The sequence below is a fragment of the Primulina tabacum genome, chromosome 5 (assembly GCF_025594145.1).
Source record: "Primulina tabacum isolate GXHZ01 chromosome 5, ASM2559414v2, whole genome shotgun sequence".
Taxonomy (NCBI): domain Eukaryota; kingdom Viridiplantae; phylum Streptophyta; class Magnoliopsida; order Lamiales; family Gesneriaceae; genus Primulina; species Primulina tabacum.
The window spans coordinates 38,108,889-38,120,935 of record NC_134554.1 but is presented as its reverse complement, the minus strand read 5'-3'; the positions used below and the strand labels follow the sequence as shown (position 1 = coordinate 38,120,935).

At 34.7% G+C, this 12,047-nt stretch overlaps 1 protein-coding gene across 1 annotated transcript; it reads right to left on the bottom strand.

Moving 5' to 3' along the window:
• Positions 1 to 2,300: 2,300 nt before the first annotated feature.
• LOC142547586 (MACPF domain-containing protein At4g24290-like) lies at positions 2,301 to 7,299 on the bottom strand. Its single transcript, XM_075655947.1, has 7 exons — positions 6,884 to 7,299; positions 5,845 to 6,083; positions 4,692 to 4,890; positions 4,490 to 4,567; positions 4,211 to 4,394; positions 3,850 to 4,016; positions 2,301 to 3,159 (listed from the first exon to the last, which is right to left on the bottom strand). The coding sequence occupies exons 1-7, from the start codon at positions 7,157 to 7,159 to the stop codon at positions 2,449 to 2,451; spliced, it is 1,854 nt and encodes a 617-aa protein (XP_075512062.1). The 5' UTR covers positions 7,160 to 7,299; the 3' UTR covers positions 2,301 to 2,448.
• Positions 7,300 to 12,047: the final 4,748 nt, after the last annotated feature.

Below are 12,047 nucleotides of genomic sequence, written 5' to 3'. Positions count from 1 at the left end.
TGAGCGTCGTTTTGTGTGAGTGAAAGGCGTGCCTCCCATGAGAATGTACTTGAAATTAATTAATCTCTCTGCTTTTTGTAATCAAGAGGAGTTGGTGACATGCATAAAAAGCAGACGGTTACAACTAAATACTGATTTTTGGAAGGACACAAAAAACTTTAGTTCTATGTTTTTCTAAAAAAAAAATGAGTGAGTTTTATGTGAGACTGTCTCATGTGATAAGAGACCTACTCAAAAAATTATTAATTATAACCCAACGTCGGATAAAACACTATTCAACATGCTATAGTCTGCAGTGACGATGGCTCCATACTGGTTATTACCGGTTTGAAACAACTTTGACTTCGAAAATTCGACGGATTTATGGAATTAGTAGTTATTATTTCTGAAATTTAAACAAAGAAAAAAGGTAAAGAGAGTTACCTATTAAAACAAAATCTTAGTTGGTATTAAAAATATTTGATCTAAGTAGGAAAAGAGATTGATTAAATCAAAATAATTTTGTTTAAAGTTCGATCATTTTTCAAAGGGTTATATGAATGTACTATCACGGTGGTCCGAAGTTATAATTTATAATTCATTACTTTCTTTTAATATGTGAGTTTGATATAAGATAAGGCAAATCTCGGTTTTCGTTTTCCTTGTGATGGACCTGGAAGAGGGGGCAAATGCTATTTATCAATGAGGTTTTACATACTGAACGTAGCGTTATTTAAAAATATATTAAATGATCCACATTTATCCTTACATGTGGGATCTGTATTTATAATTTAGAGTAGGTCTCTTGTGAGACGGTCTCACATATCTGTATCTGTGAGACGGGTCAACCTTACCTATATTCACAATAAAAGTAATATTTTTAGCTTAAAAAGTAATACTTTTTCATGGATGATCCAAATAAGAGATCCGTCTCACAAAATATGACTCGTGTGACCGTTTCACACAAGTTTTTATCTATAATTTATAGTCGGTGACATGTATGAAATGACTAAGATGGGGAATGAAATTGAAATTAGGGCATAAAAAATATAACATAAGAGATTTCAAATCTTTTATTTTAATTTTGAACCAAATGACTCTATTGATTGATGGTGAAGGGAGGTCGGCTCAACCAAAGAAGGCCTGACCCAATAAGCTCAACCGAGTGATCGGCCCAGACCAATTAATTTAAGGGACTTAGCCCAGACGACGGGCCTTCCATTGCTGAGTCCGCAACTAGCCCAACCTTTGAACTTATTCACGTATAAATTATATGTTAAAATTTGAAAATAACTTAAATAATAATTGATGCTTTTTAATTTTACTTTCAAATTATTTACCTATTGATTAAGAATAAAAACATATCATACTAATTTATATCTATTACTTTTAATGTTGCGATGAAAACTGATCTTAGGAATAATTCCTTTAGTCATTTATTTTATTGACAAAATGGCTAATTTAGTTTTGATATTTGTGGACAGATTCAATTGATAACACAAAGAGTAGATCTGTTGTGAGACGGTCTCACGAATCTTTATTTGTGAGACGGTCTCACGAATCTTTATTTGTGAGACGGATCAACTCTACCGATATTCAAAATAAAAAATAATATTCTTAGCATAAAAAGTAATATTTTTTCATGGATGCCCCAAATAAGATATTCATATCATAAAATACGACCCGTGAGACATCTCACACGGGTTTTTGCCAAACATAAAAGGTACAAAAGTCATTGTCTTTATTTGATTTGATGGTGAAACCTAACAAAAATATAATATAATGGTGGAGTTTGTCATAATGGTTATATCAAAAGGTTCATGTTATGTTGCTAAATACCCAAAATATAATACATCATAATTAATTGTATAAAAAAATTTATCGACTGATTTTGCAATACACCCTTGGGTCGCATTTCAATCGAATAATTTGGATTTGAGAAAATAGTTTGGAGAAAAGATTCAAATGACTATATTTTTTGGGAATTTAAAATCCATTGTACTAATTACCAAACAAGTAAAAAAACGAATTTCGAATAACATAGATTTGAAATTTTTAGCTCCAAATCCATAAATCCAAATTGCGCTTGAATTGATATTTTTAAATGAAATGATGTGATTTAGAAGAAGAGCTGGAGTTATGGATTTCAAATGATATATGTCTTCAACGTTTGAAATCACTAAATATACCATAACTTGGTATAAATGGATATGAAATCTACGTTTGTTTTGTTTATTCAAGCAAATGGATAAACTTAAAATCAACATCCTACAAATACAGATCCGTAGATCAAACACAACCTCACAGTCAAAATGCCAACGTTAAAATCGCACTAGAATCGTTTCTTCTTGAGGGAATCATTTAAGGCGGCATAAGGTGCATAAGATGTACAAACATGGGTTCAAAGAATGATATAAACAATAGACTAAAAACAAATTATAACCCTCTTCCCATTTGACAAAAAGGAAACTACACTTGTGAGTAATCTAACAGAGCAAACTTCACATGCAAACCTATTTTTCCACCTTCAACAACCAACTTAGCGGCAGTTACTAACCAATGCCCCGGGACATCATATGGGCCTCGTGAAACTTCGGTGGTATCGACATATTTAAGCAGCTTCGTGAATCGAATAGGCACAGGTGGACCATCAGGGAAGACACCTGAATTAAGGGCTGCTGCAGGCTGCTTCGGAGCATCGGCCACGGCCCTTTGGGTGAATGTGAAAGTCGTGCTCAGTTTCGTGAAAAAATTGGACTTTCGAGATGCTTCGGGCGTCGATGCCCACTCTGTTTTGCGGATCGTGCAGTTCGGTAAGTGGGTGTAAAGTAGACGGAGGTGGAGGACCTTACGGGGCCATTTTCCCTTTATTATGAGCTGTGCTCCAGTCACAATGAAAACGCCACTGGATTCTCCTTGAACCCAGGTGGGATCGTGTTTAACAATGGAGGAGCATATATTTGAGAATTTCTTCCATCGGACTGGTTCTAAGAACTGGTCGGAGAATTCATAGTCATCAGAGCCTCGCCACTGGGGCTTCTGTGCGGTCGAAGTAGATGAGGCAAATGTCATTATATCTGGAAGATTTGAAAGATGCTCTACATGAACAGCTAGACGATTGCTTTTCTTTCCTTCCAAGTATAGGCGGAGGCCAAGCACGGGTTTTTGATCACTTACAACCTACAGTTGAGCTCAAATGATGAGATTTTTTTTATCAACAGGTGCAATCACTAATAGAGGATATAGAAATTCAGTACAGGAAGGCGACTCAGTTATTCTTAGAAAACCCGTAATTTCACAAAAAATTACACATGAAATCGCAAACTCTCGTTCATTGGGGATTGCTCCTACCCTACTCGCCAATTCCCATCCTCGGGATTGCCTCTGATTACCAATTTATTAAAATAACCATCTAAATAACAAAGCCAGGTAAAAAAACTTAAATACACAAAAGTAACATCTTACGTCTTTCGATAGCTGTTACAGTGATTTCTATTAATGAAACATGAATTTGAAGATCAAGAGCCATGATTCTCATATAAAAAAAAGAACATAACTTGAAGTGAATTCAGTTCATGACATCAGATAGCATACCGATAATTTAAATAAATTCCAAATGTTTGTCCTACCTATTCAAAATTCACATCATACAATCTGAGTAATCTCTAGGGGATCATTTCATGCGTGCACACAGGACTTAGGTAAGCCAGCATGCTGGGGTGTAGTATCAAGATAAGAATGATGCAACCATCTATAATGAAGCGGAATGCTTTATTTGGATAAAAGAATCATGATTAGAACTCCAAAAATTAATCAAGAGCAGTGAGACTTTGCATGATTTCGCTTCCAATGTAAAAATTTAGTTCACACCTGGGAGGAGCTGACAAAAATCTTTGGACCTAAGAAACAGAACTGCAATGAAGGGATAGATGTTTTCCTTCTTTGATGCCTCAGGGGCAACTCACAGAACAGAGGCGCCCACTGTCTCGGAACTTGAAACTCCAAAAAATATTGCAAATCTTCTATAGCTGGCTTGTCTATAAAGAGAAAATTAAAGTTAATTTTCCATTAATAATTAATACCGGAGGAAAAACCCATGCATAAGTTTAGACAAAAAAGGCATAACAACGAAAGAAAAAAATTTATTGGTCGTATCAGAGAATCAGAAGAGCATACACCACAAGTAAAGAAAGAAATTTATTAGTCACATCAGAGAATCAGAAGAGCATACACCGTAAGTACAGGTTAATGGCGTGACTAAGATAGCCACTCCCAGGAATTCCATTAAGTAGAGAGGTAATGGGGACAAATTTGAAAAGAATAGCTTCCGGATTAGCTGCCATTGTCTGGAGCCACCGGGAATGACTTTGAGCAAACATGTCACCACCTCTTTTTGACCATATAATTGTGAGTCCCTGATTCAAATAATATTACAAATCAACTATCATAATGGCAACAGTAATTATAATAATTACTATTATTGATATATGTAAATATAAGGGTAACTTACATCCTTGCTTGATGTTTCTGTAACGCTGGTAAATTGCATGGTATGTGGCTGTAGCATACGAGTAAATACCTCGGGAACCTACATAATGAAACCATTTCAAGAACTCAACAATCATAGTATCGTCTAACGAGAATCAAGTAATCGACAAATGAATACGAACAGGCACATGCACAAGAGTACACACACACAAACATGTACCAACCTTCTTTGGGTTATCCTTTGCCTTCCTCTCTAGAATAGGACTATTAGCATCAGAGAACAGACAATCTCCAAGTTCCTCCAAATATCCTTTGAGTTCGGCTGAAGGAACTGGAGAAGATGACCTCTGCTTAACACAAAGTAAATCCTGGCCCCCGACTGCCAATCCCACAACTATATGTGTTCCGTAGGTCTCAATAAATCTGGCTAATAAATATCAATCAGTACCATGACAAGATAGAAGATGACAAATAGATGGTAATAGTTCTCGAGGACTCTTGGCAAGGTCGGAAACACATGCCTAACTGAATCTAGAGCATGAATGCAAGGGGAAGCTCCGGGGGAAGGTTGTAAAGAAGAAAGAACTATAGCTTGCAAAAAAAATTATGCACTGGAGACTCATTTTCACATGCCACGGTGTATTTGAAAAATACAACACTACTTGCACAAGTCAGATTTTCCAACAATAGAAGCAAGAACACAGTGGCTTTAAGAAAAGAAGGGCACATTCATGGTATCCCGTTCACAACAGGTTAAGAGGGTAAAATCACTGCAAAAACTATTCATGGGGCTAATAAGATGCAACACCGACAAAAACTATTTATACGGCTAATAAGATGCAACACCAACGCACACCAAGAATCCAAGTTTCAATCACCAAATAACTGTGTCATTTAAAAACTTCTACAACAGAAAAGGCCATTAATCCTGCAGCAACTACCATCCTCCACAATTTTTCTAGGGGAAGTCATTAACTTGGCAAAAGCACTAGTTTTGTGTCATATCAAAGACTATTTGGCCACACTATCAAAGACTATTTGGCCACACAAACTCTTTCAGTGTTACAAGTAAAAATCTTACTCAGTTCTGACTTAAATGTTTATGCATGCAAGTATGACTATGAGATTTGGAATCAGAAATCAAAAACAAATTTGGATGAATTTTAGAAGTCCAAATTAAGGCTTATCTGCCAATAAAATTCATCAGAAACCATAGGCATAAGCTTTACAGTCAACTCAAAGTTCTGATATACTAAAATAATACCAAGACTATTATCATGGTTTTTGTACTTTAATTACTATAATGTTCATACTGGCTATCGACCCTAAAACTTCTCATGATTTCAAAAAGAGAGAAGGGTGTTAACTTGAATTTACCTGGATAATGCAGCTGGATTCCAACGAGATGGAACAGACTTCTTCACATGGTCGTGCAGAACTAACTGTGATGCATTAAGGTGCAAACAGAAAAGTGAAATGAAGTAACCATCAAATGCAAGATGTTTAGCGTCCTCAGCATCATTCAACCAGGCTCCGGTTAAATCAAAAATAGCATTAAGATACCCGGACGGCACTTTTCCCTGGACCGACGACTTCTGATTAAGTAGCTCCGACATCTTCAATAAAAACAATTTTTCTTAGCTAAAAGGACTTCAAAATCTATATAAACAGACAAACTGAAATAATATGACAGAAACAACCCTTTCAATAGCAAAATCCATATAACCAGACAAACTGATCAAATCAATGAATTCAGGCTCATGCAGAAAACAATTCATGATTCCATTCCTTCTTTTTTAATCTGATGCCAACATATATTAGCTTAAATCAGTGACTGTGGAATCTATTCATATCGAGATTACATATCCGTTCACGTGTTAATTTTGTTTGACATAGGATAGATCAGAAAGATGTCTTATCCTTCATTTTTACATTTTAAATTTTATTGAGGAATTTTAATCTTTCGTTTAAAAAATAATTCATCTTCAACAACTATAACTAATATGATAACACGACTGTTGCTTGGCTGGCTCACTCACACACCCAAAAGTTCACTCTATTCTTCATGACATCAAAGTCATATGATCTCTGTCGATTAAAGAAAACAAATCCTTTCCTGGACCCCGAACTACACACACAGGCTGATTACAAGTTCACAGCAAGCCAATCCCAAGAGACTACCCTTCTACATAAAAGAGTTGTTCAAGCTTATTTGCCAACACCCAACAATGTCGGATCAAAACACATATCCAACACAAGTTCTTTATTAACAGATTAATCGATTGATGCTTTCAAACACCGATATAAACTAACACCAAAACAATCTAAAAAAGGTCAATTTTTTTTTTTAAAAAAAATAAGTACAAGCGATCCCACGAGCTCATATAAGAACAAAAAATTCAGAAAAACAAATAACCTGATTGAACTGGAGAACATCAGACTTGAACCTTATGTGATCCCCTTTATCGACACGGATGCACTCCGGCACGCCCGGAATCGTGACTCCTCCGCCGAGCCCCGGCACGACAACGTCACGCCTCGTCTCTTCATCCAAAACCAACAATCTACCACCCTCGGGACACCTCTTCACGAACTTGAGCCTGAAGTCACTTGCAAGGTCGAACCCCTGGCCCAGAGCCTCCGTCGCCCGCACCTCTATGGCCCTACTCTCGTACTCCTCGGATTCAAACATGGCGGAGCAACGGCGTCGTCTTGGCTTGAAGGTGAACAGTAGTGCGTGTGTGTGAGAGAGAGAAAGAGAAGGGTGGTTGTTTGATGGTAAATGCTAAAGACTTCAGTTTGAAACTTTCACCGTCTTTCGGCTGTTGATTTTGACATCATATTTTGATTTGCCTTGAATAGCATCTTTGAATTACAATGTCAATACAATTTTTTTGATCACATCTATTTATATATATAATAATAAAAAATAATATTTGTTTAATGCATATAAAAATAATATTTGTTTAATGCACGGTTTCAACCGTTGACCAATCCACGAAATCGTCTCACACAAATTTTTGTAATAAATAAATTGTTTTTATTCTATTTGATTGTTAAACTAATAATTTAAAATCAAAATACTTTTTGAAAACTTATTTTTAACAATTGTAATCAGTTTTAATCGGGTATTTGATGCAATTATTGAAATTATTTGTGATGAATCGACATCGTGGTTAGTTTTAACTTGTAATTGATTATTTGATGTGATTATTAGAAATATTTGCGATAAATCGAGATATTTGATTGTTATGTATTGATTGATGAACTAGATTAAAAAAACAAACGTGCATATTGAGAGAATCACCTTATCACGATTCGATTCAAACAACTCTACAAAGACAACTAAACACTCCCCATATATTATCCAATAATTTGCTGTCATAATCTTTTAATTACTAGAGTAGTACATTATTCGAATAATTGCATGATAAATGCCAAAAAGTAAAGCAAATGGGAAGTAATTTCATAATATAATATCATATGTTATAATAATAAATATATATATATATATATATATATATATATATATAATATAAAAGAGATGAATTCAGAAATTTAAGAGAGTGGTCCACTTTGGTGGGTGTAGAAAATATGTTGACCGATGAAAGTTGTAGAGTTGGCGATGGTCACACTTACATTGTCCTATTCTAATCTAACCAACTAACTTTGTCCTCGTCAGTCATGTATAAGGTTAGTTTCTTGTGAGACGGTATCACGAATTTTTATCAATGAGGCGGATCAATTCTACCGATATTTACAATAAAAAGTAATACTCTTAGCATAAAAAGTAATATTTTTTCATGGATGACTCATATAAGAGATTCGTCTCACAAAATACGATCCGTGAGACCGTCTCACACAAGTTTTTGTTTTATATATAACACACACATATATATAATGTGTATTTATCTATTTTCGATATGGTCAAATTTGTATCTGGAGTGTTATTGATGTGATACTGCATATGTAGAGTATGGATGTCATTTCGATACCATGTCAACGTTAGACGGAAAAAAAGATCGAAATTGAATCAAATTGATGTTAGTGGTGGGTTGATTTATGGTGGTTGGTGAATTGTTGGTTTGGCGTAGACTATCAATTGTAGTCTCATTTAGGTACTTGCAACCCCACATGAATTTTTAGTGTTATTAACTATTTTTAAATTTTTTGAGTTATTTAATATGATTTAACAAATTATTGAGTTATCAATATAATTTACTAAAATAGGTTCTTACGGTTGAAAATAAAGAGTTGTGTTGAAAATAAAGAATTGAAAATTATTAAATGTTGAAAATAAGAGTTAGTGTGTGATGATGTATGTAATAATATATTTATTTTTGGATTATTTTCAAAAAAATTATAAAAATAGGTCCCTCAATTTGTGAAGTAAATAACACAATTGAATGGAGAAAATTTTATAAAAGTACGTAGTTTAAATTTTTTTTTGAGTTTGAGATTTTTTATTTTTTATCGTAAAATTTTACTTTTAACACTTATAATAATGTTTATTAGATGAAATTTTTTTGTATCTACTAAAGTATTAAGATAATTACTATTACATTATTATATAAAAAAACATTCGACAAATTGTCTGATTTTTATGTACGTGTTACGTGCTGGTACAATCTTTAACAAGTTCAACAACAATATTTGTTATTATTATCATTTCATTAATTGACAAGTGAATTAATTCATTTTAGATTTTAGAATATTTTATACCTTTTAAATCAAATTTTTTTTTTAAAAAAAAGTATTAGCGGAGAAGAAAAAGTGAACACGCCAAAATCAATGTCGCAATAAATATCACTTGCAAAATGTCAAAACCATGGGCGCAATATATGGGTTGATTTCATCGTGTAGGGCACTACTCCATCATAGAATCAAAGGACCAAATTTAGTCATACATACATGGGATCCACTAATTTTTTTCAAAATCACACAGGTGTGTGAATTTTGTCCATTCAAATCATATGGGCCAGTGTCCTCATATGTATCATCGAAACTACCAACCTACCAATATATGTAACGTGTATAAAAGGTGAACATTCACAGTGATAATTTTATTGGACACGTCACTTGTTATAATATGTATATTTGACTTAATTCCCATCAAAAGTATCCATCATAGGATTGCAAACTTAATATTTCACAATAAAAAAATTTAAGGAAACTTTCTAGAATGTTGATACCATATTATTCTAATATATATTTGGGCTGAATATTTATTTTTACTGATATGGGCTTAATAATATATTTCTTTTTTAATATAACACTTGACAATATAGGTTGAATATTTATTTCTATGGGCCTACTTAAGTTTGGCGTGAATTGATGAAGTCAACAAAAAAAATTTAAAAAGAAAAACAAAAATTTTCAACACTAAAGTAGTATGTGGTACAGCGGATAGGAATTTGTTATGATCAAACATTAATTATATCAGAAGTTATATTTGTTAGTTAAGGAAGTTATATTTGTTAGTTAATAAGTAGCATTAATTTTTTATACTCGTAACAACGTAAAATCGACCTACTAGGATGCTGATGGATCGAGCTGTTAGGCTCATGAGTATAGTTATGTCTCATATTCATTATAGACCAGTTTTAGTCTATCTGTACCATCGGGTCTGCCATCAGTAGAGACATTATTATCCATTAACATCCGGCGTTACATTTTTACGACTTATCTAGTCAACTAGATGCGCTACCTCAGTAGCTTGACATACAAGAACATCCAATGAGCTAGATACTACTTTCACTTATGCACCGTTAACTCAACAAAACTCATAATACAAATATAAGTTATATAAAATTATGTGTTTTGTCAGAAATTTAAAAAATAAGACAAGTCTCGCGCATGTTGATTCCATTTTATATGAGGAATTTTGACAACTTTGTGAAGTTTTGAAATGATTGAATTCTTATTTTGAACGTCTAGAAGCAAATCATAAATTTGACAGCGAGTCGTCTTCTTGGCATGCTGAAACGGACGTTACCACTTACCACAGTCGTTGACATCCCGCACCTTTTGCACTAGACGTTGCTTTGCTTGCTGCCATGATCAGGACTGCTCGTGCCCCCCGGAGGCTAACACCGTTGCTCATGTTTTGGCTCGTCGAGGTTTTAGCTAACATGATTTTATTTTATTCATTTGTGATTGAAAACATGTGTACATGTTGATTTGTAATGGAATCATCTGTTCCTGAAAAGGGGAAATTTTTTTTATGGAAACGGATTCCCATATCTATATTATATGTTGGAAATTTCAAGTACATTTAAAGTTTGAATAAAAATTAAGTCCATGAATGTGGGTGTGTCTTTTGGCTCTCCACATTCTTGAGTTAGTTGTGGCTCATTATTGTGGAAGTGTCTTTTGACTTTCCACATTCTTGAGTTAGTTAAAGAGTTTTGGTTCTTCATATTCTTGAGTTAATGGGAAGATTAATTGAGTTAATTAATCTTGCATGACTCTTGGTATGCATTTTGGGGCTTATAAATAGTGTGTTCATTTCTTCATTTCAAGCATATGAAAATCTTTTCTCTTTCAAGTATTCTCTTGCATTTCATATTGTTATCTTTTCATTTGGCCTCCGTTAAATCTCGGTGATAAAGTAAATGTACGTTTTCAGTTCGCCGTAGTAGTATCTCATGCTAAGTCACTGCTGGTTGTTCCATTGTATCCTGGGAAACAGACGTCCACTGAAATCTCGAAGCATATACCGGAGGGGGAGAATCTGTTTTGAGGAAACTGTACACGCTACAGGCCTCGGTTTGGTTTTGATTTCCTTTGCACGATATTCTTACTGTAAACATCACACTTATTTCGGTTATTGCTTTACCTTTACGAGTTCGTTTCTACGCTACTATTATTAGCATTGTTTCTAACAAACTTAAAACAAAATACTCATTACGTGGTTTGTTTCAGATATGGCTATTGAAACCAGCGTGCAAAGGGAAACTGGTTATGTTGTCCCTACTTTGGCTCAAGTTGTCCCTCATGTTACCCTACGTGCTACTGCGGTTGGTGTCCCAGCTAGTCACGGTGAAAAGCCTGAAAAGTTCACTGGTGTGGAATTCAAAAGGTGGCAGCAGAAGATGCTGTTCTACTTGACGATGCTGAACCTGGCCAGATTCCTGTCTGAGGATGCTCCTAAACTCGAGGAGGGTGACGGAGATGTTGAATCTGTTAGTGCTGTGGAGACATGGAATCATTCTGATTTCTTATGCCGAAACTATGTGCTAAACAGATTGACCGATTCGCTCTACAACGTGTTTTGCGAAAAGAAAACGGCTAAAGAGTTATGAGAATTCCTTGACAGAAAGTACAAACCAAGGATGCCGGACCAAGAAGTTTCTTGTTGGCCGCTTTCTGGATTTTAAAATGGTGGATTCAAAGCCGATTATCAGCCAAGTTCAAGAGCTCCAATTGATTCTTCACGAGATTCACGGTGAGGGGATGACTCTGAGCGAATCATTCCAAGTGGCTGCTATTGTTGAAAAGCTACCACCAGATTGGAAGGATTTCAAAAATTATTTGAAGCACAAGCGCAAGGAGATGAATGTTGAAGAGCTCATTGTTCG

Coding starts and splice junctions, on each gene's coding strand:
- LOC142547586 (XM_075655947.1), bottom strand. CDS start 7,159: ATGTTTGAATCCGAGGAGTACGAGAGTAGGGCCATAGAGGTGCGGGCG. Junction 4,395..4,489: donor CAGAAACATCAAGCAAGGAT/GTAAGTTACCCT, acceptor TATTTGAATCAG/GGACTCACAATTATATGGTC. Junction 4,017..4,210: donor CATTAACCTGTACTTACGGT/GTATGCTCTTCT, acceptor TTCTCTTTATAG/ACAAGCCAGCTATAGAAGAT.